Source organism: Megalops cyprinoides, chromosome 21 (genome assembly GCF_013368585.1).
Source record: "Megalops cyprinoides isolate fMegCyp1 chromosome 21, fMegCyp1.pri, whole genome shotgun sequence".
Classification (NCBI taxonomy): Eukaryota; Metazoa; Chordata; class Actinopteri; order Elopiformes; family Megalopidae; genus Megalops; species Megalops cyprinoides.
Genome location: NC_050603.1, coordinates 1,914,657 through 1,942,238, shown reverse-complemented (window position 1 = coordinate 1,942,238; position 27,582 = coordinate 1,914,657). Strand labels below are relative to the sequence as shown.

The 27,582-nt window shown below is 50.8% G+C and overlaps 2 protein-coding genes across 2 annotated transcripts; both read left to right on the top strand.

The window, feature by feature from the left end:
• The first annotated feature begins 208 nt into the window (after positions 1 to 208).
• Positions 209 to 14,158, top strand: anln (anillin, actin binding protein). The gene is made up of 25 exons (XM_036516066.1): positions 209 to 310; positions 2,113 to 2,260; positions 3,316 to 3,645; positions 4,043 to 4,368; positions 4,656 to 5,049; positions 5,273 to 5,472; positions 5,570 to 5,653; positions 5,918 to 5,996; positions 6,384 to 6,494; positions 6,818 to 7,065; positions 7,900 to 8,057; positions 8,279 to 8,420; positions 8,634 to 8,769; positions 8,901 to 9,095; positions 9,271 to 9,397; positions 9,602 to 9,650; positions 9,883 to 9,936; positions 10,511 to 10,546; positions 10,910 to 10,931; positions 11,049 to 11,161; positions 11,362 to 11,415; positions 11,960 to 12,046; positions 12,371 to 12,478; positions 13,298 to 13,470; positions 13,725 to 14,158. Exons 1-25 carry the CDS (start codon positions 293 to 295, stop codon positions 13,837 to 13,839), a joined length of 3,507 nt encoding a protein of 1,168 aa, XP_036371959.1. The 5' UTR covers positions 209 to 292; the 3' UTR covers positions 13,840 to 14,158.
• A 3,548-nt stretch (positions 14,159 to 17,706) lies between these two features.
• On the top strand, positions 17,707 to 27,582 carry asns (asparagine synthetase). Its single transcript, XM_036515973.1, has 12 exons — positions 17,707 to 17,789; positions 19,071 to 19,333; positions 20,380 to 20,617; positions 21,354 to 21,539; positions 21,714 to 21,815; positions 21,974 to 22,101; positions 22,199 to 22,325; positions 24,757 to 24,863; positions 25,928 to 26,028; positions 26,535 to 26,616; positions 26,782 to 26,937; positions 27,196 to 27,582. The coding sequence occupies exons 2-12, from the start codon at positions 19,085 to 19,087 to the stop codon at positions 27,397 to 27,399; spliced, it is 1,680 nt and encodes a 559-aa protein (XP_036371866.1). The 5' UTR covers positions 17,707 to 17,789; positions 19,071 to 19,084; the 3' UTR covers positions 27,400 to 27,582.

Sequence of the window (27,582 nt, the reverse complement as noted above, 5' to 3'; positions counted from 1 at the left end):
TTTAAATCCTGACGGTTTTGTGAGATCCAATCAAAAATGTGGGCGGTCCGTATATATTTTAAGCCGTCTTATCACAGGCTTTTCGGCCTGACAGTCACTGTGTCACGTGGGCACTCCGCCTCGGCGCCTGCGCAGTGAGCGCAGCGCTGAAATTCAAATTTGAACAGATGTTTGCGTTGCAGGGAGATACTGAGCGGTCCGAGGGAGGAAGGAGCAACGCCTTAGGTCGCCAGAGAAGCTGAATACGGAGGTCCCCCCAAATCCAAGCGACGGGGAGAAAGGTTTAATCGGGATGGATCCATTTACTGAGGTGAGTGTTTTACTTGCGAACACATTTCCTCTTCAAATCCAGTATTTTGTCAACCGCTTTGCGACGCGCAGTCACGTTGTAATTAGCTTAGCTAGCTAGCAAACCAGCCAACAGCTAAACGTGTTTTTTGTGAAAATTTGCTAACCCAATAAGTAGCAGACTGTGTTAAGTTATTGCTATTTTAGGTTGAAATCCCTAGATAGCCGATGTTATTTAACAATAACTTTACTGGCCCACAATCTCTCGTTTTTGCCAACATTGGCTAGCTGTTCTGGTTATCATGCCAAACCTTAAAATATTCAACCCCAATCTGGATCATTAGCCAAAGAACGTCACATAACGTTAGCAACATAACGCTAGCTGCGGATTTTCTCGCAAGTTACCTAGCAGGCTGTATAACGTTAGATGACATTTTTCAAAAAACTGGCTGGCATGCTGGCGAACGAGCACCATTTTCGGTAACATGCATGAGTACCGCGGCTGTTCCCAGACAGCAAACGCTGATTTGCATGACCAGTCATTCAGGTCTCTGGCCGGGGTTAAGCGCTCATTTTCCCGCAGAGATTCGCACATCGCCAGCCTGCTGTTCCCTCCCCTAACGGACGAGTTCTGCTAATAACATCAACACACTTTCCCCTCCTCAGACGCGCTGAACTGGTCAGGCCCAGTAGAAAGCGTCTCTTCCCATAATTGGTAGCGAGTGAAAAGTTTTCACACCCGCTGGATCTGGGAACCGTGCCAGATGAGGAATGTTGACCCGATGACAAGGTGCAGCTTCAATGGGTTTTGAGTGAAAAATTGTCACTACGTTAGTGCGGGTGTGCATTATGTACCAGAGATATGTCTGTCTATAATAATGTGCCAGCCCTAATACCCTTAATGTTAAGTGAATAACAGGGTTAACTAACTGTATCACATATACCCAACGGCCCACCTTGCACACTTTTAAGCTTTTACGTTATGTAGCAAATGTCTTTTTTAAACATGTATGACGAACAGTCTTATGAAGAACAATGAGCCCCTTCTCTAGACTGACTTTGAACGCCATCGGGCCGGTGCGAAAACGCCCTGCCATCCGGTAGAGTTTGAGTTCAGGTCGCATGACGTCATCGCGCTCATTCCTCAGGAATGACACTCGCACCTCCAACCGAAGTTTCCACGCTATCCAGAGGCGCCTGCCCGCGGAGAAACCAGGAATGTGGAGTCTTTCCATCAACTGCAGCTGTAAATCTTTCCTCAGGGCTGCTGTGTTTGGGAGGCCAGATGCGTTTTTTTTTGCCACACATCGGGCAAGAAGAGCGCAAAGCATGCTGGTCCCCCGCCTGTAGTATATCAGGGACAGCAGCAGAGGAACTGCATATTGAATGACTCATTTTGGTTCGGCACGTCTGCATTCATTCTGCATTAGCAGTTTGTTCTGAGTGGTTGGATGCTGGCGGGAAAGTTATTGAGCATAAATTGCCCAAATGAGCCTCTAACTCAATGTGTGGAAAAATCAATAGTTGCATTATATCGGCTTTTATACTCAGTTGAGTTATTGCCAAATTATTGCCATCTCTGGAGTGCCTTAATTCTTTAGCCAGCCTAAGAAGAATTGCTGGATGTTGCCTGGTACAGTCGGTGCATAGGATTGCAGTACTTGCACACAAGCTCCTTCAACACTTTGTTTGGTTTTATGATTTCATATCTGTGTTTTTCAGTTCAGAAAGGAAGACTGAAATAATGGTAAGTTAACGCAGTGATCTGCAGTGATTTGGATTGCGCCTCAGACGGCTGTGTGTGTGTGTGTTCTGGTTCTGCAGAAGCTCCTGGAGCGCACCCGAGCCCGCAGGGAGAACCTGCAGAGGAAGATGGCTGAGAGGCCCACGCCCGCCAGCAGACAGATGGTCAAGAGGACCAGAGAGCCGCTGACCGAGGCCAACGGCCCAGGCGAGCTGGCCAGCGAGAACGGTAAACCCCCTTTCAGGATGAGGGCATTTGGGAGGGGTGATGACAGTGCTGGACTTGGGCTGCCTTTGAGAGTTTGTTCGAGTGAAATGGCTGTCAGCCTGTTAAGCCAATGAGTGTCAGCATCTGCTCAGTTTCCACACTGTGTGAGGAAGTCAGCGGGGCATACTTCAAGTGTTTTCTTGAAGTATCTGTAATGAATATTTTTATAGTTACTGTCCTTTAGTTGACTTTCATTGCTTCATTGTAATATGATTTTATATTAGTCATGGTCAACCGTTAGGCTACAACAGCACATCACTATTGATGTGTATTGTGTAACTGTATCTATGTTAATTTTTTTCCCCTTGGAAAATCTGACACTGACTCCAAGACCAAGTGTGCCCTCTGGTGGAAATTAGGAGTACCGCATTCTGAGGCATGTCAGATTCAAAGATTCCTGTCCTAAGGGGTGAAGCTGGCGAGTTGCCATCCTTTTAGATTACTGACTTGAGTTCAGTTAAGAGCTGTGAAGATCAAAGATCAGCCAGTACTTTGGACCCTCAGGAAATCTACTCCTAAACCGGGGTTCTGCTGTAGATTGATGGCACGTTTAGTTGAATTAAGGAAGCTGTGTAGCTCCCTTTCATGCCGAGTTCAGTCACTCAGCACAGGAAATGGGCCTGCTGACTGTGTGTGTGCACATTGAAGGCGTGTGGAGTGTGAGAGACTTAATATGGTGTTTAACATACTGTTCAAGCTCCAATAAGTGATCAGATGCAACAATGATTTTCAGGACCTTTCTTGAAAATTACTGCATATTTTCAGTTGAGCATACCTGTGTGGCTTCTTGGTAAGGAGTTCATTGGAGCTTCCCAAATTCAGGTCCTATGATGATGCAAAGTGCCAGGAGAGTGAAAGGTGTGGTAGAAACTCCCTGTTTCGGAAAGGGGGGATGCCAAGAGAGTGAATGTGTGGTAGAAACTCCCTGTTTCAGAAAGGGGGGATGCCAATGAAAGCGGAGACTGCAGAGTGTGGAAACAGGGTGCTGATGTGCCCCTCCCTGTCCCCGCCCATAGCCCCGCCCTCCACAAAGCCGTCCCCCTCCAAGCGCAGGTGCTCCTCTGAAAAGGATCGTCCCGTCGCGGGGTCGGAGAACTGCGAGCCCCCGGTTGCCATGGCGAAGGACCCTGTGACAGATAAGAAGCCCCCGGTGGCGCCCGTGAGCGGCCGGCCCACCTCCTCACTGGAGAGGAGCGCCCCACGCCCCGTCCCGGAGAGGAGGGACACGCCCGAGCCAGCGCCCGAACACAGTGATGTCAGCGGCGGTGACGCGGGAACCGCGGTGTCCGGCATGCGGTCACGCCTGCAGAGACTGGCCCAGCAGAGGCAGTACTGGGACAGCGACGGTAACCTAGCAACAACCGTGTTTGACTCACGCCTCACACACTGCAGCGCACCCACAGCTTGTTTACCGCGGGAAAGCTTGTGTCTAAAGCACATTTCAGTGCGTCCCTACAGTGTCACAGAAACGTCTAACTCTGCAATCAAGGGGCTTTTACATCCCTGAGAGAGTGCCATATAAATGCCTTTATTTGCCCTTTCTACCTTTGCACTTGTTCACTATGTTTTTGTCAGGTAGAAAATGTTGTACAGTGCTGGTTTTGCCCAAGATTGTCCCTAATTTAGCCAAACCCAGGAAGAATATTGAGGCTTTATATGTATTGCCCATTTTTCCATTTAACTATGCATTTGCATGGTGTTAAAGTTTCTTAGAAACATTTATCTTGTGGTTTCTTCATGAAGCTGCTCCAGATGGCGCCCCGGACAGCTCCACCCCCTCTCCCGTGAAGACGCAGCGTCAGGAGGCGTGCCCCGCCCCCGTGTCCTCCGAGGCTCCCGTCGGGAGGCGGGGCCGGCTGGCCAACCTGGCCGCCACCATTGGCTCCTGGGAGGATGACCTCAGCCACTCGGCGCCGCGGAGAGACAATGCACAAACGCAGCCTGGTACCGCCTGTTTACCCGCTCCGGCCCGCGAGACCCCCGGCATCGGCGCCAAGGCCAGCGCCACGGCAACCCGCCCGCAGCCTGGAGCCGCGTCCGACAGCAAGCCCGGCAGCTCTGCGAAACAGGTGGGTCACACAACGCCCCCATTCTCCCCACACAGCTCTGTGCCCCTCTGACGCACTGACATGGAGCTGACACACATACGCAGTACTGCTTCTGCCTGTCTCTCTGCCTGTTTCTCTCTAACATACACAGGCCTTTGCAGATGTGATGCTCGCTTGTGGCTGTATGTTCTTGGAATAAAAAAACTGGATTATTAAATTGTTATAAGCTGTTAGTTAAAACTATTTGTGTTTAATCGCAGGAGAGAGTGTTAAAGGTGCTCATTCGGCTGTGATTTGCGTGTTTGCAGACGCTCCATTCCCCTGTGAAGTCCACCAGAGTGGCCTTCCCGAACCCCCAGAAGGCGGAGCTTCCCGAGGTCAGGCCCGCTCCTCAGGCGGGGCGGGGCGTGTCCGCCAGCCCTCTGAAAACCACAGCCCCTCCCCCATCCAGCCCCACTGCACTGCATTCTGGGAGAACCTTCCCCGCCAGTCCTCAGAAAGCGGGGCTCTCAAAGCCAGAGCCGACCCGCTCTGATTCCCAGACTCCCCTGCGGAGCCCAGGGCCCGCCCGACAGCCCGACTTGAGCCGGGACGCCCACCCCAGCCCCAAGAAGCCCGAGCTGCTGGCCAAGCCAGCGGTGCCCCCCGCCTCCCTGTCCAGAGAGGCCACACCCCTTCAGAGAGGCCCCGCCCACACCCCAGGTGAGAGAGCTCTGTCTGCACAAGAGTGGGTGATTGGCTGTTCATCTGTCCTCTGAGGCAGCATAACACTGCTTCCTATTGGTGGAGGCTTGAAGTGCATTTCCATTGGTGTCTTTGTGTGATAGACTGGGACATTCAGAATACTACCATTCTGACCTGCCAGCAAAGCAATGCACCATGGGATACAGTGGTAGTCACAGTAACATGGCACTCTGTCCTGTAGCCACCGGAGGAGCAGGTGTGAAGTCATTCCTGGAGCGTTTTGGGGAGAGGTGCCAGGAGCGCTCCACCCATAACTCCCCCTCCACCACACCGGGCCAGAGGACTCCTGGGGTCACCCCCAACACTCGCCTGGTCCAGGACCGGCTGAAGAACACCCAGGTGGTCACGGCCACCGCCGACCTGACCCTGAAGCAGAAGCTGGTACGCCGCCTCGCCCGCCTCGCCCAAGACCGCGGGGATTGCAGCGGAACACTTGCAGTGGAGGTTTAGGCTGATGTTAACGCCCGCTCTCTTTCAGGAGCGGGAGAAGGAGCTGGCACAGATCCGCAGCCGCTTCCAGAGAGGCAACATGTGGAAGAGCGACAGAGACCCTGAGGAAAAGGTCAGCACTGAGGGGTCACCGAAGGGGCGGAGGAGTCTAATTAGTCATTTTATAGTCTTGGAAATGATCATTCTGTGTAATATGCACCCCTTAAACTACAGCTCGTGTGCAGATTTTTTTTACTATGTAGCTCCACAGTGTTAAAAATGGACTGTGTTCTTTTTTTCCCGTGTGCGTTCGGGGCTTTGGGAGATTTATGACCCTGTGTTTGCACTGGACAGAGGAGAGATTGTGCTGAGCTGTTAACTCTCTGTCCCACTGCAGGAGCTGCCACAGCCTCCAGCAGAAAGCAAGACTGAGGAGGAACCCACAGCGCCCCCTGCGGACACAGTGGGCACTGCAGGTGCCGTATGCATTTCACTCGATGCCTCTAAAGCTTGTGCTGTAGTGATATGCCAGGATTTAAACCTGTGACCCTGTGGTATAGACCTGGGCTGTAGCCACTACACCCCCTGCTGGCTTGAGCAGGTCTTTTGTCTGAGGGTCATCTTTGGCAGTGTTCTTTTCACTCAACAGACATTGTGGTACAAAAGGCAGGTTCTGCTCAGTCACTGATCTTCATAGCATATGGCTCGGATAGTGGTTGTAGTGAATGAGATGAGCCATCCAGATGGTTTAAAGATCAGTGGCCATCCAGATGGTTTAAGATCAAGACTTGAGTGTTCATGAGCATATTGTTCCCTGAGTGGTGGGTGTGTTTCAAAGTGCTAAACCTCTTTGTTTAAATAAGGGCTTGAAAGTGTGGGTGCAACCACCTCCACATCCAGCTTGTTGGAAAAGGAAGAGTTTTCATTGGAGAAGAGGACTGTGGAGGAAGAGAGGGAGAAAGAGGAGCATGCTGGTATGTGTAGTCTTAACATTAGTGTTCGGAATGTGTTCCTGATTGCAGCAAACGTAGAATGATCTCAGGGTTTTTTTTAGCTTTGGATGTTAAGATCTAAGTACCCAGCAGGTTCTTCCAGCTTTTTCAACCATTGACATCTTGAACTTGTTATGGTGGCTGAACGGATTCTCAGGACAGGGAAGTGGATAAGTGCCTAGCTGAAATGAGAACCTCCAGACACTGTAGCCCTAATCCAAGATCAGAGTTAAACGGCCCTGTATTAGTGTTTTGGATAGCGGTAGGGGCTCCCTGCCACTGACCTGCTGTCTGTCCTCACGCAGATCCTGAGGTTGTGCGTGAGATTGAGATGAACGTGGACGAGGTGAACAGCTCCGAGGTCATCAATGAGCTCTTCGAGGGCGTTCTGGAGGACAGCAAGGGGCAGAGCACTGCAGGAGAGGAGGAGGAGGAGGATGAAGAGGAGGAGGATGGGGACGAAGATGCTCTGAACATCTCCTCCATGTCTCTGCTGACCCCCCTGGTAGAGACAGTTGCTGCTGTAGCAAGAAGCCCAGAGATGAAGCTGATGGTAAGAATTGTAGTCAAGGAAATGCTCTTTAACTGCTCAAAAGCTGTACTTATGAAAGTGCTCTTGTTTTAGCTGTAACTGCTCTACCCTCGGGGAAGGAACTTAACCCACAATTGCCTCAGTAAATATCCAGCTGTATGAATGAATAAAATAGCAAGTGGCTCTGGATAGGAGAGTTTGCTAAATGATGAAATAATGGTGAAGGGGCTTCTACAGCAGAGTAATACAGCACTGTGCTTGAAGTCCTGCGGTTCAGACATAACCCTTAAGTGCAACTATAAAATGCTGAAGTGTATAGTTAGTGTAGTGTAGTGTAGCATGTGACTGTCACATGGGGAGCGTACCAGCTCTGTTCACTGCCACCTGTGTTGGCGCTGTGGCTTCCCCTCACATTAATGTGGCCTTCAGGAACAAAGCGTGGCATTCTCAGATCCTCGTGCTGGTATGTGTGTGCCTTCACACTCAGGTGTGTCTCTCTGTCACAGGCTGGCTTCTGTCAGAGAGTGTGCCACTGACATGGATTCGCATGAAGGCATCCTCAGGAATAAGTGTTTAACGGCACATTAAGGGATCAACACTTTAATTAGTTAAGACTTGTCTAAGTTTGAAATCAGTTTAAGATTGTTTGCCCAATTAATCTAATCTGCAGACAGAGACAAACGGGGACAAAACAGCCTCTCCGCCCTTGGATGTTTATGGCCACTAGAGGGACCAGTTACTAAGTCAGAATGTGAGCAGGAGAAGCACAGTCGGGCAGTTGTTTACCTGTGTGTGTGTGTGTGTGTGTGTGTGTGTGTGTGTGTGTGTGTGTGTGTTGCACTGCCCCTCCCGCAGACCTCCACCCCGGCGAGCTCTTTCTGTGAGAAGAGCAGGACCCCTGACGGTAACTCTCGCCCCAGTAAGTTCCAGAGAGCGCGTGTCGCCCGGGCTGGTGCGCCTGACGGCCCCGAGGACGCGGCTTCCGCTGACGAGGACCACAACCTGCCCTACAGGTACCCCCATTTCCCACCCCTGCCTCACCCACGGGCCTAAATGCCTGCTCCACCCCCACTCCCCGCAGCCAGCCTGTCCTTTGTACAGATGTAAGCGTAGTGCTTTTGGTGCACACTGCAGGTGTAGCAGTTTGGATCAGTTGATAGCTCCGTTCTCGCCCGTCCCCCAGTGCGTAATGCTTTCAGAGAGACTAACGGTGCGTTAACCCTTTGTACCCCAGCATCGACGCGTACAGGTCGACCAGGATCAAGGAGACGGAGAGGCCGCACGTGCGGCAGGTGATCGTCAGGAAGGAGGATGTCAGTCAGAAGGGGGAGGAGCCAGCGCGGCCCAATCACGTCAGCATCAAGCAGAGGATGAAGGTGAGAGAAGGGCCTCATACCGCACTGTGTATTCCACGGGTTTATAGATGTTTGTCTTGTTTAAAAACGCCTCCTCCCTTATGTGAAATCGAGCACACTGGAATGTCCGAGTGCACCAACGGCAGTCCTCCCCTCTCATGTTTTGCCTGTTTGAGTGACATTTGGTCAGACAAATCAGAGCTCTCCCTTTCTCTCTGTCCAATCCGCTGTCAGGTCCTGAGCAATGAGATGAACCTGCAGCAGACGGTGATCCACCAGGCCAGTCAGGCCCTCAACTGCTGCACTGATGAGGAGCATGGGAAAGGCTCCCAGGTGGAGGCCGAGGCCGAGAGGCTGCTGCTCATCGCCAGTGAGTCTGATACTGTGTACACACACACACACACACACACACCCCCCACACTCACACACACACTCACACCCACACCCACACCCACACCCCCCCCACACTCACGCACACTTGTGTTTGTGTCCGTTTCCCAGCTGAGAGACGCGCAGCGCTGAAAGCGGAGTTGGACCGTCTGAAGGGGGAGGGTCCCGCAGGTCAGAAGAAGGCGTCGGCTTCCTCCAAACCTCAGGACGACACAGGAATGTCCGCCTCCAGGGGGACAGTCTCCCTGCTGGAGCTCCGCCTCCCGCTGAAGGCTGACTTTGTCTGTGCTGCTGCTAACAAACCAGGTACACACACACACACACACACACACACACACACCGTGTGGCTTTACCTGCAAACCAGGTACACACACGCCCATATACGGTGATGATTCTGAACTAGTGTGGGATTACAGCATGAACTGCAGTTTGATTGGCTCGTCAGTGTCATTCACACGCTGTGACCCCTCCCCTCCCCCAGAGTCGGCCAGTTATTACTTCTTCATCATGATCCGGGCGGGGGCAGAGAACACGGTGGCCACGCCCCTGGCGAGCACGAGGAACGCCCTGAGCGGAGACGCCCTCACCTTCTCCACCAGGTTTACGCTGTGAGTGTAGAGCTGCTGTGTGCAGAACTCGACATGTGGAGCTGCGTCTCTCTGACCGCTGCGTTTCAGCCGGAGAGTAAAACGCTGCTCTCAGATCAAACATCTCTGTGGGCCGTTTAACTCCTTACCCCTCTGCTGCTTTCACACTGCTGATCTCACCGGCTGTGATGTCACAGTGTACTAACGGCTCTCTTTAATCTGCAGGCCTGATGTTTCAAATGACTTTGAAATCGACGTTGAAGTTTACTGCCTGGTGAGTGTGAAACGCTGACTGATTATCATGAAGAGGAAGGAAGGACAGGGAGGGGAAGAGAGAGAGATGATGGGTTTAGGAGGGGTTTCCGTTAAACCTCAATGCGCTGTAACTTCTCGCTTTTTAAAACCGACAGTTTATAAGCGGCAGAGTGAGGAGAGGTGGGTGTGTTTGATGGCTGTAGCCTGCATTTGCGGCATGGATGACGTTGGCGTGTTTGACTTCCTCACAGGTCCAGAAGCGGGAGGTGTACTCTGATAAGAGGAAGAAGCCCAGCAAATCAAAGGTATTTCCCACTTCCCCATTCTCCTGCCCACCACTGGCCAGGTCATTCTCAGCTTCTCAGTTATGCAAGCGAGAATGTATTTATCAATGAATGTATGATTGTGTGACTGGATGACCTGATGCAATGTGTGGAGCTGTGTGGAGCCTGATTGGTGGAGTTAAGGCTGTGATGTATTAAAGACGAGACGCTGTCTGTGTTCAGATTCTGTGGCGGCATGTGCACCAGGTCCACGACGCGTGCTTCTCGGTACGGACACTGTATTGCGTCTTATAAACGTTCCTCTCACTGTGAGGTCATCCCTGTGCGCTGTCCACACCCTCACTCGTGGTGGGTGGGTATTGTAGTCTTTTACACGGTGCGGCCTGTGTACTGGTTCTGTAGAGGTTGTCATCTTTGGCATGCTGAGCTGCACACGGTGAGGTGGGTATCGGGGATGGAGGTTCGAACCACAGCGTTTACACGCGTGTCAGGTCTTTGCCCTGGCTCTCTGCTCGTGTCCCTGTGAACCTCGCTGCGCTTATCGCTGCGTCAGGCCTGTGGCTCGGCTCACGCTGAATTCTGTCTGCTTCCCCAGGCGATCACTCCCAAACGACTCCTCACCTCCATCACGGTAAGCCCTGCCTTCTGCTTTACAGTTTAAAAAAAAAAAAAAAAAAAGAGCGAATGCCTCCAAATGCAAACAGACAAATTTTCCCTCATAAGCCAACTGTTGGATGTACACTTGATTTCCAGTCTGTGTATACATGTGGCATGCATATTGTTGAATGTATTGAATGTGGTAATTATTTTGACTCATGTTAGTGACACGGCTCATATTGTGTGTCCCATGGCTTCCAGACTTGACATTTACAGACTATTTCTGCCAGGGTGGTGTTGAGCCACTCTTCCCTCACTTAATATAAATGGAATATAATGTGTCATGAATTGAACTGAAATGTAATTAAATGTAACTGTTTGCTCTTTGCTTTTGTAGAAGAGCAATCTCCAGACCCCAGGTAAGAGCCACACTGTTTCTTAGCTGATGGTGTTAAAACGGTGCCCATGGGGCATTGCTTTGCCTGACTCTGACATCCTGCCGTGTGGCACTGAAATGGTTAAATCTGCTTCTGCAGTGATGGCTAGCCCAGGCGGCCCCAACGCTGTCCGCACCAGCAGCTTCACCCTCGTCGGGTCCCACAAACTCACGCTGGCCTCCATCGGCAAAAACAAGTTCCCCCTCGAGAAGGTACTGCCCAATTAAAACCCTCCTCACGGTGTGTGTGTTTCTCTGTCTGTGTGTTTAGGCCTCTGTACTCAGAGGCTGTAGCCCCTGTCACGCCAGCAGGCACCTGGATGTGTTTCTCTGTCCCCTCTGATGCTAGCTGCTCCCCTCCTCAGTACAGCACAGGCCATCAGCACTGACCCAGGGCTTTCTCTCTCTCCTAGATCAATGTTGAAGGCACCGAGAGACAGCTTCTCAGTGACTTGTTTCAGTATAAGGTGGCCTCACTCTCCCCCAACGCACACAGCATTAACTTCATACTACTCTGCCTCACCGTCCGCTCTGTCTCACCGTTCGAGTTCGTAGTTCTGGGTCTAACTTCGTCCGAGTGCGTCTGTGCAGAACACTAATTATTCCCAGCATGCTTTACTCATAATGGCGGTTGCCGTGTTGGGTGTGCAGGGAGCTTTTAAAGTCTAAATGCTTTTGATTGCGGGAGGTGTTGTGGGGGATGTTTCTGCATCCTCAGACACTGACTCTGCTCCAGTGGCACTGGGGGTCACCCTGTCTGGATGTACAGGCTTAAGAGGTTGCCTTTCGGGTGAATTTGACCAAATATTGGTAATGAACCCCGTCCCCCACCCTAACAGCAGAAGGGTAACAGTGCCCTGGTCTTGGAGGGCCGCAGTGTATGATCCTCCAGGACCGGAGTGCAGCAAGCCAATCAGCTCCAGGGGTAAAATGTGTGCCTTTAACCCCTTCCTGTCTGTGCGTGTGGGAGGTGCTGGGCTCAGCCGTCACAGAGCGCTCCTGTCTCTGCAGGTGCCCTTCCTGTGCCCGCTGGAGGGACACGTGTACCTGAAGCTGCAGTGCGAGGTGGGCTCTCGCCTGGAGGAGAGGGGCTTCCTGGTGAGTACACACGTGCACACGCACGCACCTGATCACACGCGTGCCCCTAACTGCGGGGGGGCGGTGGGGGGTTGTTTAAATATTCAGCCACATGAAAGTGATTGGCGGAGGGTGGATGGTCATATCTGAAGTGTCTGTATGGGTTTCACAGCATGGAGCAGCTGTGTGTCTGACAGACAGGGTTCCCTCGCTGACATTCGGAAGGCGTTGTAGCGGACTCGTTGAGCGCTGTCGCCGTGTCGTAGCGGACTCGTTGAGCGCCGTCGCCGTGTCGTAGCGGACTCGTTGAGCGCTGTCTCACGCTCTGTCGCCGTGTCGTTGCAGACGATGTTCGAGGACGTCAGCGGCTTCGGAGCCTGGCACAGGAGGTGGTGTGTTCTTTCAGGATACTGCATCTCGTACTGGACCTACCCGGACGACGAGAAACGCAAGGTCTGTGGCCCCGCCCCTTTACGCTGTGTAAAACTGTGTGCTCCGGCGCAAGGCATGTGAAAGCTTTTAACAGGGTTAAAAAGAGAAACCATCTCTGGCATGCAGGAGCACTGATGCACCGTAGTCTATAACTAGTCTAACTGGTTAGTTGTACTGAACCATGATGTTTCCTTTAGAAGTTGACTACATTTTATTTAACTGATTTCCTATGGCCTCTGCTAACAGGTGAAGTAGGGGGCCCCCCAGTTTCACAGTGGCTGCATGTTGTCTTTAGGAGACCTGAGCCCTGCTTAGTGCTATGTTCACTATGAGGAGAAGTCCATGGTATATGTGTACAGTAGCCAACATTACGCTGCAAAATGCAATATTAGTGTTTGCAATCTCCAAAGCAGATGTACTATGAGCAGCAGCCTTGGGTTAGAGATCAGTGTGTCTGTGTGCCAGGCATGGATGTCAGCATGCTTCTACTGCATTGGCTACGCCCACTACTATCTGTGCACCAAGATAAGATGGTCGGAGTGTTTCCCTAAACCAATGAGTAGTGTTAGGGAAAAGGTTTGCAGTTGCATCAGCTTTTTTCCCTCTCCACTAAAGGTTTTCTGGGACTGTTTAACTAGGTTTTGGTCTGTGTGCAGATCTTTTATGCTGTTTTATGGAACCTCATGACTTTCTTTTTTGAGCTTTAAAGTCTGTTTAACTCAGTACCTTTGTAAGTTGGTCTGGGTAAGACCATCGTCTTAAGAACTGTTACATATCCATCATGCATACGCAAGTCCATGATACGCCAGTATTGATATTTCCTTATCACCATCTCTCCAGAACCCCATTGGTCGGATTAACCTGGCAAACTGCACGAGCCGGAAGGTGGAGCCGGCGAACAGGGAGTTCTGCGCCCGGCCCAACACCTTCGAGCTGATCACCGTCAGGCCACAGAGGGAGGACGACAAGGAGACGCTGGTCAGCCGCTGCAAGAACACCATGTGTGTCACCAAGTAAGGACCTGGCCGGGGGCCGTCGGGGGCCGCTGACGGCACCTTCTCATGCACGCTGTGGGCCTCACGCTCTCGAGCACAGGATGCTGCTGTAGGCTGTCAGTGTTAAACAGGAAGTGGGGTTCTGTCCTAAATGCTGCAGTTCTGGCACGAGTCTGTTCCATTAGATGAAACTGGGAAATTATGGCTGGGAAGACAACTGTGCCTCTGTATTGAGTCCAGAACAAAGCGCTGATGTACTTTTTTCTCTGCAGGAACTGGCTGAGCGCTGACACCAAGGAAGAGAGAAACCTGTGGATGCAGAAGCTCAACCAGATCCTGGTGGACCTGCGCATGTGGCAGCCAGACTCCTGCTACAGGCCTTTGTGAGGGTGCCACCTCCTGGACTGGAGGTCAAAAGACACCCTCGCCCTCTTCCTCCCCAGTCGCCTTCCACTGACTAACATCAGTGACACTTTAAAAATAAAGAGTGCAATAGAGGACACAACTTCGAGGATTTACACATGGATATTTTTAGAGCAGCATTTTAAAGTGGACTCTAAAGTTACAGAACATGGGAAGATATTTAATAAAGCCATACTTTATAGACATTTCAGTATTGAAGGGGGCCGGTTCTGGCCCACTCTCGTCTGTTCTTGATTAGATTTCAGAACTGAACAGGCCAAATTCCCCCTGCGGGATTTTGAGTCTTGCTGCCACTTCCTCATTCAGCTCTGCTAAGGAGCAGTAGATAGGTTTTGTTGATTGAAAGAGGCAGATGAATAGCCCCCCCCTATTTTAAGAATTCACTGGGTTTTATTAGTGTTTTAATGTTGCGTGTCCTGTATAGTCGGTTCAAGAGAATAATCCACACTGATCGCAATCTAATTTATTCATTCGAGACCCCATGGATATTTAAGTGGGACTTTGTGTGAATGTCTTGTGTCTTGACATCTTTGCATGGGTGGGGGTGGGTCAGAGCACTTAGAGCAGGCCTAAGCCGCTCTGCTGAACTACACCATACTTCTACATTTAACCACAAAGCTATACGAAACACTCACTTTATATAAAACAAATTCCAGACCTTGCTTTTGCAATCACACGCAGTAACCCAATGTGTGGAAATGTGTAACTGCGGCCGAGCTGAAAGTGTAACAGGACGCACATTGTTCATTGCGCTGAAATGGCATGTTTCGATCATTCTCCAGCTGTCTGTGCTACTACCAAGATGATATACTTTTAACGTTTGTTTTTATATATTTGTGTTTATGTTTGTGTCTATAGTTAATGGCATTTATAATCTTGCTGAGGTTGCCGGGAGTTTGATCTGCTGGACACTGCTGTAATGTTTCATATGGTTACCTCAGTCTGGGCAGAGGAGCGTTACGATAAACCAGGCTTATGAAAGCACACTTTACTAACAAGACTTTGTCTGTCGTAAATGTCTACACTATTGTTTTTGACAAAATACTAACCTTTCATCTCCAGTGTCATTATTACCTGGTATTATTATGCATGTTAAATGTTTTTACAACAGAATTATATACTCACTTTTGGTTGTCAGTGTTATGCCAGCAAAATGTGTGTTGTACCGGGTCCTCTAATTTGTATAACATCAACCACCTAATGCACAGTTTGCATCCAGCTTTTTTTGTAATTCTTTTTGATTCTAGAGTACGCCAAAAAGCCTCGCCTTTGTACAACGAACACTCCAGATTTCCATAAGCAGGTTTTTTTTTGTTTTGTTTTTGGGAAATGCTCCCAATAAATGCCAGCTTTAACACAATGGGTTTTCTTATTTCTGGTGTGCCTTGGGGGCAGAGTGGGGTCTGAGATGAATGGGGGGGGTGTGTAACTGTGGGATTTCCTGCCTGGTGCTCTCTCTGTAGTCTGCAGACAGTGGCTGTGCAGCTGTTGGGTGAAACCTGGCGTGTTTTCCAAAGGTACGTTTCACTTAACTCATCTGAGGAAAGAATGCGTAAAGAACGTATCCGAGAGTTTATCTGCAGCATTTCCACTGATGAAAAACATGAATAAAATGCAGTCTTGTGTGAAAAGTGGTGTATGTTAAACTTGAGTTTAAAGTTTTCCTTGGAACACTGACAGAAATGCTGGAATAGAACTTCACTTTCGGCTCACTTCACCTGTAGCAACCTGGCCACAGAAAAATCACAAGTGTGTGCAAAGTACAGGTATGGGAGAGGAATGAAGAATGATTCCAAGGAGGCAGCTGGTCAAAACCTGAAAATGCCTGATCACTGAAACCTGCTGGAGGACTTGGCTGGATGGTTGCATTGGCATTTTATTTTCCATAAAGATTAATCACGTTGCATTCTATGGTGAAAAAATGCAGAACAGCTGGCAAAACAAGAATTTCTTTCACTGAATGAGCAGCCTTGTAAGTGCAAACACACACTCACCTCTAACAAACTTCATCTGGGCATTTTAGCACATAAGGGAGGAAGCTGGGAGTCGTTAAGTACTGATGGTGAACATTTCATACACACATGGCAGCGTGTGGCTGCATCATTTTTTCCGTTTCCTGAAGCTCTGGCAGCAGAAAGGCCTCTCCTTCAGGCCCTGGCTGACTCAACAGCGTAAACAAACACTACTGACCTCTAAATACTCAAAACTATATTCTGGACAAGAACAACGTTGCATTTTTAAGCTGCTGCTGCTGGTTGAGAGGCCTCTCTGTCACCCTTAGGACTGTGGGTCCTGGGGGGGGGGGGTCATGATGACATCACTGCTGTAAATCATTATGGATGAGTTGCCTCACCCAAGGGGGGGGGGGGGGGTGGTGGTATGTAGGTAGGTATAATGTAGGTATTCTGGAGAAACCTACATTTTTCTTCTGCAAAGAAAGCTAAAGATGCATCTTTGTCTGCAAATATGACCCAGTTTTTTTTTTCTGACATGACAGGGCCCCAGATTCTCGTCATTGTGTAAGCGCTGCTGTTGTAACCCAAGCAGGCAAACGGGCATGGCCCCCGACAGTGGTCTAGTTTGAGCATGTAAACTGGAACAGCCACTGTGCTACTCAGCACTGTCAACCTGGTATGCTTTCTGGCTTTAAAAATATGAAATATTAATTATTCGATTTAAAACTTCCATGTAGACATGTAGCCCTATAACTGACAAGATCTGTTTTGCAGATTCCCTCATCCAGGGTACCTAACTATTGTTTTACTGCGATCCCTATCAGTCTATACTTTTGTACACTTGCTAAAACAATTCTGGTTGAACAACCGCAGGTTACGGTACAACAGCTTTGTCTGATCCAGAATTCAAAGCAGCAAGCTGTGAGTTGTTTCCAGGTTAATAACAGGCTCAGTCAACGCTTCATGCTGAATACTAGCAAAGTACTAGAAAATATCCGCCATTCTTTGCAGGCAAAGTGCTGACCACCGGGTCACACAGGAACATTCAGATGCTCACTGATTCGAAGCATATTTAATACATTGTTTGCCATTGATAAAATAAATCCTCTCCACCAAGCGTATATGAGAGACACTATTATGAGAGTTTTTGCTACTCAGCTATTCTGCACTCGGTCGTCGTTTATTGGAGGTCACTGCTAAATCGGCACTTGGTCTCTCATTAGACCCATGCCTGACTTCAATTTGGACACGTCACCCATGTGGCTTACGCCAAAGGTAACGGCCTTCCTTTTGTATTGCTCACAGCCATCCTACTTCGTGTCCAATATGATCTCCCACAATATGTACTGCCAGATCCATCTTGTTCGCTTTAGAACAAAACGTAACACGCTGAAAATTTATGTAAAAAAAAAAAGCGGAAAAGATGACTATGTCATAAGGCAGCTGCTGCGGAAAAGCCTCTCTCTGTTTCGCGACCATGAAGAAGAAACGCATTCTGAAAATAATAAAGAAACGAGCTATAGAATTAAACTATTCCTTTTTGGAAATACGGTGAAAGTAAAACAATTAAATGTATTTTCCAGTTCTACGAATTAACTTGTAATAATGTAAAAATAAAACAGTATTTTAAGATGATGCAACTCGGCACGTTGTTGCGAGCAGCGCATGTATTCCGCGACATCATGTCAAATTACGCGAATGGATGACGCACGTTTCGCGCCCGCATTTCCAAAAGCAGAAATGGACTCCTGGAGCGGCCCCTCGGAACGGTGCACTGGGGAACATAGCGGTCCATTCCAGCGTGTTCCGCTTCGGGTTTTCCACCGCATCGGGTTTTACCACACGCCCTCCTCGCAGAACGGTGTTTCGGCTCAGACGGTAACGGCGTGCGTGTCCGAAGCGGCGTGTTGCTACATATACCAACAGTAATAATATAATTCTCATTCAGAAACGCTAACGGTAAGTCAAACGCGGATTTTGACTGATATATTGATATCTCAGCTGTAATATTGGTATAGGTAGAACTACGCAGCTAGGTTATATTGCCGATGAACGCAAGGCATGGCGATCAGAAGTTAGCTCGCTTGCCCGGTGTCAAGAAATTAGAGAACCAACTGTCACCATCATACGGGGTTTTGAAGATGTACTCGCAGCTGTTTGACTGATTCTTTTGTATTGTCAAAATGTTACGTGGTCAGCTGGAAAAGTGTAAAAAGCGAACATGGTGAATTGCGTCATTTGGCTGGCTGGGTAGCTACACAGACCGCGTTTACGTTGTTCAAAATTTTCGCCGGTGGAGGGTGTGTGATTCTGGAGCGTTACGCACTGATGACGTATGTTATTCGCATGTCCACACACGATCACCAAGTGTGTCAAACGATTCCTTACATATTACCAGCTGGCCTGGCTACAGTAGTATTCCTGAGGTTATGTCTGGCCATATGGCTGTTTCTAATAAAAGCAAGCTAGCTCGGTTTCAGTGTATTAAACGCCAGTGTTGGGTTTGATGAGGTTTTAAATGACGCGTTAGCCGGTTTACACATTGACATCATGGCTTGAATGGCTTTTTCGTTTTTGTTTGACTGCAGATAAAACGCTTTGGGTGAATGGCGGCCGCATTGGCGACGCGCTGCCGGTTTAAACACGAACCTCATGCAGCAGGAGCGCGGGCGGGGTGACGTCACGTTACTGAGCATGCGCGGGCTGTTTGAACTCTCGCTGCTTGTCGGGCATGGAGTCGTGAGTTGGGAAGCTGCACGACATTCCTGAAACATAGGAACAATACATTTGTTATTTTTGTCTGGAACTGCAGCATTTAAACAAGTCTAATTGCTGTTTAGAACACAGGCACTTTTTTAAGATAAGAAATACTCAGATTTCCCTCGGGATTAATAAAGTGTCACATTTCCCTCGAGATTAATAAAGTATTTCTTATCTTATCTTTGAGGAGAGCTAAACCGGTGCAGTCCTTGCTGGGTAATGCTTTTACCAGGCTGTGGGAAGTGTTTCCCACATCCCCGAAATGAACTCCTTTTGTCAGTATGCACACAGTCATTTGCTCAGATGTTCTAGTTGACTTGGCTCCTTGTCTTGCCATTTTCCCTGTGACATCATTGTAAATTTAACTTTGATTAAAGAAACAACAGCAGTGCCTCCTTCCTCAGATTTGAACCTGCAGCCTCTGGATTCTGGGCTGTGTTCCCTGACTGTGCTCCGTCTGTGTCTGTGTTCCCTGCACAGGTGAACCTGCAGAGATGTGTGGCATCTGGGCTTTGTTCGGCAGCGACGACTGCCTCTCGACGCAGTGCACGTGTGCCATGAAGATCGCGCACCGCGGGCCTGACGCCTTCCGCTTCGAGAATGTCAACGGCTTCACCAACTGCTGCTTCGGCTTCCACCGGCTGGCCATCGTCGACCAGCTGTACGGCATGCAGCCGCTGCGGGTCAAGAAGTTCCCCTTCCTCTGGCTCTGCTACAACGGAGAGATCTACAACCATCACAGGGTGTGTGCTGGCGGCGGGAGACCGCGCCTGTCCCCGCCCCGATCCCTGCCCCTATCCCACTCCTCTCCCACCGCTGTCCCCGCCCCGATCCCTGCTACTATCCCACTCCTCTCCCGCCGCTGTCCCCGCCCTGATCCCTGCTCCTATCCCGCTCCTATCCCACTCCTCTCCCGCCGCTGTCCCCGCCCCGATCCCCGCCCCGATCCCTGCCCCTATCCCACTCCTCTCCCGCGCCTGTCCCCGCCCTGATCCCTGCTACTATCCCACTCCTCTCCCGCGCCTGTCCCCGCCCTGATCCCTGCTCCTATCCCACTCCTCTCCCGCGGCTGTCCCCGCCCCGTTCCCCGCCCCGTTCCCCGCCCCTATCCCTCACCTCTCCGCTGGACAGGGGTTGATTTTCAGGGTGTAAAATGCTAGAGTAATCAGGGAGAGTGGGGCGGGTCAGTGCTGTGACTCAAACTCATTTGTATTGTAATTATTGGTGTTGGCCTTCTGTCAGTTTAATATGACAGATATTGTAGAATGTCATAAAGAGGTGCTGATAAGCGTTCGCAGGAGTGGGCTTCTTTCCAGCAAACCTCTTCACAGCACTCTCTTCCTTTAAGGATATTACCAGACTGTGCAGTTCCTGGGCTCTGTGATCGGTAATTCACTGATGTTATGAACCCAATGCAGCTCTGTTGTTCAGTTGCGGTTAGATTGCTGTGTAGTGACTCGGGCCCTCAGCTGCAAACGGAAACTCTTTGTTTGTTCCTATTGAGCGCAGACTACACTGGGTGCTTCAGCTCTGATGAGCCTCGTGTGACGTGATGTGGCCTCCTCGGATGCACTCGCCTCTCTGCCTCGTCTTTGCAAGAGCAGGAAACAGGAATAGTTCAAGCCTGGTTGTACCTGCAGGGGGCGACATTTAAAGCTGGGAACACATGCACCGGATTTCAGTGAAAGGAGGCTTCTGTTTCTGAAGCCTAATTGGTTCAGTATGAGAGTCAGGTGACCGATGGAATCGCAGTTGAGTGATGTCACACGCTCTCCTCTTCCTCCCATAGCTGAGGAAGAAGTTCGAGTTCGACTACCAGACCAAGATGGACGGTGAGGTCCTGCTTCACCTGTACGAGCGGTTCGGGATCGAGAGGATGGCCTCTCTCCTGGACGGGGTGTTCGCCTTCATCCTGCTGGACACGGCCAACCGCAAAGTCTTCCTGGGGAGGGACACCTACGGGGTGCGCCCCATGTTCAAGATGATAACGGACAACGGCTTCCTCGCAGTCTGCTCCGAGGCTAAAGGTAGCACGCTGACCAGTAGGGTGTGGGTTTGAGTCTTAGACTGGTGCTGTGGCATCCCTGTGGAACGATGTGTTTCTGAAGAACAATTCATACTGCAAATGCAGTGACACAGACTTCTGTGACACATTATGAAAGCTAAGTTAATATTAATGTTTTCCCTTCGATCCAGACCTGCTACTGTAAAAGTTGTGGTCATACCTGTGACCATTTCGTAGTTAGATGCTGGTTGGTTAGATGCTGAGGTCATGATTTAGGTGACTGTCTTCCTGCTCTGGTTGGGTGGTTGTGCTTGTTGTGACCGCATGGGTGCGGTCGTCGTGACCGTGTGGCTGCGGTCATCATGACCATCTGGCTGCGGTCATCATGACCGTGTGGCTGCGGTCGTCGTGACCGTGTGGCTGCGGTCGTCGTGACCGTGTGGCTGCGGTTGTCCTGACCGTGTGGCTGCGGTCATCGTGACCGTGTGGCTGCGGTCATTGTGACCGTCTGGCTGTGGTTGTCATGATCACGTGGCTGCGGTCATCGTGACCGTGTGGCTGCGGTCATCGTGACCGTGTGGCTGCGGTCATCGTGACCGTGTGGCTGCGGTCATCGTGACCGTGTGGCTGCGGTCATCATGACTGCCTGGCTGCGGTTGTCATGACTGCCTGGCTGCGGTTGTCCTGATCATGTGGCTGTGGTTGTCGTGACCGTGTGGCTGTGGTTGTCGTGACCGTGTGCTGGCTCTGTCCCGCAGGCCTGACGGAGATCACGCACTCGATGTCCACCCCGGCCGAGGTCACGCCCTTCCCCCCCGGACACTTTGAGGTGTTCGACCTGAAGGCCAACGGCAAGGTGGAGTCCATCCAGCTGGACCGCTACCACAGCTGCACGGACGAGCCCAAGCACGCCATCTACGACAGCGTGGAGCCACTCCCCTCAGGTAGCCATGCCCCTCCCCTCGCACCCGGGGGGCTGATCTCAGGGATACACCCTGTCAGCGACCCGGTGCGCGTGTTTGTGAATGTTTAACCTTCCTTGCTGATTATGAGTGGAGTCTGTAGCAGGCAGTGGTGTGAGCTGAGTGTGTGTGTGTGTGTGATGCCTCCTCTCCCAGGTTTTGAGCTGGAGACGGTGAAGAGCAACATCAGGACTCTGTTTGAAAACGCAGTGCGCAAACGGCTGATGGCTCACAGGAGGATCGGCTGCCTTCTGTCCGGTGAGATTTTACCCCAAACTCATCACCTATCGATACACCCCCCCTTCACCTACTAATACCTGAAGCTCTCTAAACCAGTTTCTCCATCCTCCCTCCGCCCCTGGTAGTCACGGCTATTTTCCTTCCCGTTGTTACGGTGATGTTTTCCCGGCCTGCAGGTGGGCTGGATTCCAGCCTGGTTGCTGCGATGCTGGTGAAATTGGCTAAGGAGGCGGAGCTGAAGTACCCAGTTCAGACCTTCTCCATCGGTGCGGAGGACAGCCCCGACGTCCTGGCGGCCCGCAAGGTGAGAGCCTGACCCCCCACCCCCCCCACCCCGAGTCCCCTCGCCCTGACACGGGAAGCTGACACTGCTGGCTGCGTTTCCTCCTCCCTTCCACCAGGTGGCGGCGCACATCGGCAGCGAGCATCACGAGGTGAACTTTACCCCCGAGGAGGGCATCAGTGCCTTAGAGGAGGTCATCTTCCACCTGGAGACGTACGACATCACCACCATCCGCGCCTCCGTCGGTGAGACTTCACCCGGAATTTACACACGACGCGTTTCACTTCCGCCCTGACTGTTAGAGCGACAATAACATGTCTGATAAGGGTGATGATGTCCGGATGATGATGGCCGAGCACCAGGGTCCAGTCTGAGAGTCTTGTTTGGCTCCTTGCAGTAGCTGAGCTAGTGGAATTTGTCTAAGGGTGCAGACTGCGGCCACTGGAGCGTGTCTGAAGGTGCAGACTGCGGTCACTGGAGCGTGTCTGAAGGTGCAGATTGTGGTTAGCGGGGTGCGTCTGAGTGTGTAAACGCAGACCCGTGACGTGTTGGGCAGCGTGCCGAGTGTCCGGCTCCTCTCACTGCAGCCTCTGTCCCCTGGCATTCCTGCGATCCTCTCTCTCAGGCGAACCTCTCCCTGCTGCCCACGGATTAGACTCCGTTATCCACCCTAATCGCTGGCGTTTAAACTGCGCCGTCAGCAGCGGTCGGGAGTGCCAGCGTTCTGCTTGTAAACACGTGATGTGGGTTTGCTTTGGGTCTGTTGCACATCTGTAGGATGTTGGACACAATGCTTTATCCTCTAAAAAATGAAATAAAACAGAAAGATTATCAGATCACTTTCTTAGGACGCTGTTGTGATTGGTATTGTATGAACACAGGCAATTATGGCAGGTCAAGCATTGGAAACTCATGTAGCTTGACCACTGATCCACATGTTCACTAGCGAGAATAACTTTGCTTGAGCACAAAGTCATTTGCTGTTATAAACAAGAGTGGAAAAGATTTAATATCATACAAAAAAAATGATTTAACTTCCCGACCCCTGTCCATGTTTCATTATTTCCCAGAAACCTTTTCAGAGGTAGAGCATTTAGTGCATATCGCTTAAACCCGCGAGAAAGCGTCAGAGGTAAAGCATTTAGTGCATATCGCTTAAACCCGCGAGAAAGCATCAGAGGTAAAGCATTTAGTGCATATCGCTTAAACCCGCGAGAAAGCGTCAGCCAAGCTGCCAGCAATAGGGCTCATTGTTATTTCACAATTTCTGCCACAAGGTGGAGCCAGAGTGCTGGTAGAGGACAGTGTTGGGAATAAGGGACAGCAGGCTGTCCTAAACTGTGCGAAGCTGTGCTGAGCAGATAAGCCCTGTTTTCAGGGCTGATAAGAGTTACACTGCCCTGCATTTTCATACTGGTGCTTTGCATGAATAAAGAGTGCTTGTTACTTAACATATCCCAAAAAGTCTGATTATATCTAGCTTTTCTGAAGAACATGTTACTTGGTCTGGAGACAAATTTGGCCATTTAGCTCAGCGCAAGTTAAAGGGCATGTTGGCGAGTATTAATTATGTCTTTGCAAATGCAGAACTGTATTTGTAACTGAGCTACTATACATAAGCACAGAACAAGAACAGAACACCCACCTCCTCTCAACCCCTCATACTAGAACCCAGAGAGAGGGGTGGAGCAGTGCATTCTGGGGGTTTTTGGGAGGAGCTTCTTCATATTCTTAGTTTATTAAATGAAATAGCTTCTCAGTGTGGATGCCCAGCTATAACAAAGGCAAGCTCAGCACACGGTCAGTTTCATTTTAAGAAAATGTCCTCATGCTTCAGAGAGTCTGTTAAACAGGTGGGATTGCATTTCCTGAAGGACAGAGAAACAGCCTTAGAGAACACCTCCGTCTTCATTTTGAGTGCTTTTGAAATCTCCGGAGAAAATTGTTGGAACCCATTAGCGTTTCTCTATCTGAAGAGGAGCATCGAGCACTTGCATAGCTTGAGTGTTCAGGAGGACATTTTAAAATACCAGCGCCACGCGAGAGAAGGCCAGGCTTTATTCTGTCTCCTTGTTATCTCTGTGGGGAGGCAGAGACATCGACTCACTCAGGAGCTTCCTCTGAATGCCTGAACGCCGTGGGGTCCTCACTGCGCCTGTCTCCTTCCAAACGCGCTGAAATTTGCAGAGCGACTCAGCTCAGGCTAATTAGGCCATGAAAGCCAAAGATTTGCCATTTCAGGTAGATGCTCACGAGCTGAAGTGCCGTGCGTTTGCGAATTTCAGAGCTTGTCACCGTTCTGCCTCGGACAGGTTTGAGAAATGCCGTTCACTCTCAGGGGGATGTGTTGCTCTCTCCCTTTGTGTCTGATTCCTGTCGGAGGTGTCTGTTTTACAATGTGAGGGTGTTTTCTGCTTCTTTCAGAAGTTCCTTCCAGCTACAGCCACTGATTTCATTGTTAAAAACCTGCCTGTAAAGATGTGAGGGCACTCCAGGTGAAACCTCCCCCTGCCTGCTGGGAGAGACTGAATGCCAGACTTTTTCCCCAGCTCCACCACGCTGAGGAACACAAACCTGGGAGCAGTTTTATGTTGTTCTCTAAAGCTGTTGTTCAGTTAAAGTTTGTGTCATTGGTTCTGTAACCCTAAGACTGTCTCAAAATCCTCCCCCCTCCAGGAATGTATCTGGTTTCCAAGTACATCCGGGAGAAGACCGACAGCGTGGTGATCTTCTCTGGGGAGGGGTCTGACGAGCTGACCCAGGGATACATCTATTTCCACAAGGTAGGCCTGCTCTCCACTGCTCCTCTCTGTCAGTTACTCCCTCTCTCTGTGGAAGAGCATCACTGCTCCTCTCTGTCTCAGTTACTCCCTCTCTCTGTGGAAGAGCATCACTGCTCCTCTCTGTCAGTTACTCTCTCTCTGTGGAAGAGCATCACTGCTCCTCTCTGTCAGTTACTCCCTCTCTCTGTGGAAGAGCATCACTGCTCCTCTCTGTCAGTTACTCCCTCTCTCTGTGGAAGAGCATCACTGCTCCTCTCTGTCAGTTACTCTCCCTCCCTGTGGAAGAGCGTCACTGCTCCTCTCTGTCAGTTACTCCCTCTCCCTGTGGAAGAGCGTCACTGCTCCTCTCTGTCAGTTACTCCCTCTCTCTGTGGAAGAGCATCACTGCTCCTCTCTGTCAGTTACTCTCTCTCTCTGTGGAAGAGCATCACTGCTCCTCTCTGTCTCAGTTACTCCCTCTCTCTGTGGAAGAGCATCACTGCTCCTCTCTGTCAGTTACTCTCTCTCTGTGGAAGAGCATCACTGCTCCTCTCTGTCAGTTACTCTCTCTCTCTGTGGAAGAGCATCACTGCTCCTCTCTGTCAGTTACTCCCTCTCTCTGCTCCTCTCTGTCAGTTACTCCCTCTCTCTGTGGAAGAGCATCACTGCTCCTCTCTGTCAGTTACTCCCTCTCTCTGTGGAAGAGCATCACTGCTCCTCTCTGTCAGTTACTCTCTCTCTCTGTGGAAGAGCATCACTGCTCCTCTCTGTCAGTTACTCCCTCTCTCTGTGGAAGAGCATCACTGCTCCTCTCTGTCAGTTACTCCCTCTCTCTGTGGAAGAGCATCACTGCTCCTCTCTGTCAGTTACTCTCCCTCTCTGTGGAAGAACGCTGCTCCTCTGTCCTGGTCCTTGAGGGCAACAGTGACTCTTTAACTGTTTTTAACGTTTATCTGGACTACTGATACAGCAGAGTGAATCTAAATGAAAACAGGATCATTCAGAACCGCCACGACCCAACCTCCTGTTCCGATTGGTCCAAGGCTGATTGTGTGAGGAGTAATCCTGTTGTGTGATTGGTCCAGGCCCCATCGCCCCAGGCAGCCGCGGAGGACAGTGTGCGTCTGCTGAAGGAGCTGTTCATGTTCGACGTGCTGAGAGCCGACCGCACCACCGCCGCCCATGGGTACGCCCCACACGCGCTCTGTGTGGCCTCCGCTCTGATTGGCCAGCTCAGTGTGGCCTCCGATTGGCCAGCTCAGTGTGGCCTCTGCTCTGATTGGCCAGCTCAGTGTGGCCTCCGCTCTGATTGGCCAGCTCAGTGTGGCCTCCGCTCTGATTGGCCAGCTCAGTGTGGCCTCCGCTCTGATTGGCCAGCTCAGTGTGGCCTCCGCTCTGATTGGCCAGCTCAGTGTGGCCTCTGCTCTGATTGGCCAGCTCAGTGACACTCGGTTGCGTGTGAGAGCATTTCTGTGCGGTTATGTTGCCATGCTTGATGTCTGTGGGAAGGGTGACTGACATCTGCAGTGAGGATGACAGTAGCAATCAGTCGTGTTAATTCTGCGAGTGAGCCATGCTGTGGAGATGAAACACTGGGGCAGTGGTCACACACACGCACACACATACACATGCGCACACACACCCACTCCCTGCGGCTCTTAAAGCTCACTCTCTCTCTCTCTCTCACTGTAGGCTGGAGCTGAGAGTTCCCTTCCTGGATCACAGATTCACCGCCTACTACCTCTCTCTCCCTGAAGAGATGAGGGTTCCAAAGGTGAGTGCCTCACCCTGTCATTTGTAGAAACAATAATAATGCTTCACAAGAGGATGTGATTTTATTTGGCAACCCTGTAACTCACATGGAGGGCTGCGTGGATGCATTCTGTGTTTTTTTTTTGGTGGTTCTGATTGGATGAAACACTTGTCAATCACGCGTCAGGACGGGGTGGAGAAGCACCTCCTGAGAGACGCGTTTAAGGGGATGAACCTGATTCCAGAGGAGATTCTGTGGAGACGCAAAGAGGCCTTCAGCGACGGCATGACCTCCGTGAAGAAGTCGTGGTACTCCTGCCTGCAGGACCACATCGAGTCTAAGGTGTGTGCAAGCTCTCTCTCCTGTGCTAGCTCTTGCACTCACACACTTGCTCACACGCTCACTCACAGTCATGGCGGATGCATGTACCCTCACACACACAGTGTCAACACTCGCCAAAGGATACCCTGATACTAACTACCTCTCTCTCCCCCTCTTTCTCCTTCTACCTCTTTCCCCCTCTCCCTCTCCCCCCTCTCTGTCCCTCTGTCGCTCTCTCTGTCTTCTCCCTCTCTCTGCCCCCCCCGGTCTCTGCTGTAGGTGAACGACACCCAGCTAGACAAAGCTGTGTTCAGCCACAACCCTCCCCGGACGAAAGAGGCCTACTTCTACCGGCAGATCTTTGAGAAGTACTACCCCGGCCGGGCCTCCTGGCTGTCCCACTACTGGATGCCCCGCTGGATCAAGGCCACAGACCCGTCCGCCCGGACGCTGTCCATCTACAAGCCTGACAAGGACGAGTGACCGCACCCGTCACCACGGCAATGGAGGTGATGCACACCTGCCTTTAACCCCCCGCCCCGCCAACCCCAACAGCACTTAGCAGCCCCACCTTGCGTTCTCAAACAAACCCCGAAATAAAACGAAGGACTCTGGTAATAATGCTCCATAGTACTCACCATAACCCGCCAACAGCAGTGTGTGTGT

Coding starts and splice junctions, on each gene's coding strand:
- anln (XM_036516066.1), top strand. Junction 9,096..9,270: donor TGCTGCTGCTAACAAACCAG/GTACACACACAC, acceptor CCCCTCCCCCAG/AGTCGGCCAGTTATTACTTC. Junction 12,047..12,370: donor TGGAGGAGAGGGGCTTCCTG/GTGAGTACACAC, acceptor GTGTCGTTGCAG/ACGATGTTCGAGGACGTCAG.
- asns (XM_036515973.1), top strand. CDS start 19,085: ATGTGTGGCATCTGGGCTTTGTTCGGCAGCGACGACTGCCTCTCGACG. Junction 21,540..21,713: donor CGTGGAGCCACTCCCCTCAG/GTAGCCATGCCC, acceptor CTCCTCTCCCAG/GTTTTGAGCTGGAGACGGTG. Junction 26,029..26,534: donor CGCACCACCGCCGCCCATGG/GTACGCCCCACA, acceptor CTCTCACTGTAG/GCTGGAGCTGAGAGTTCCCT.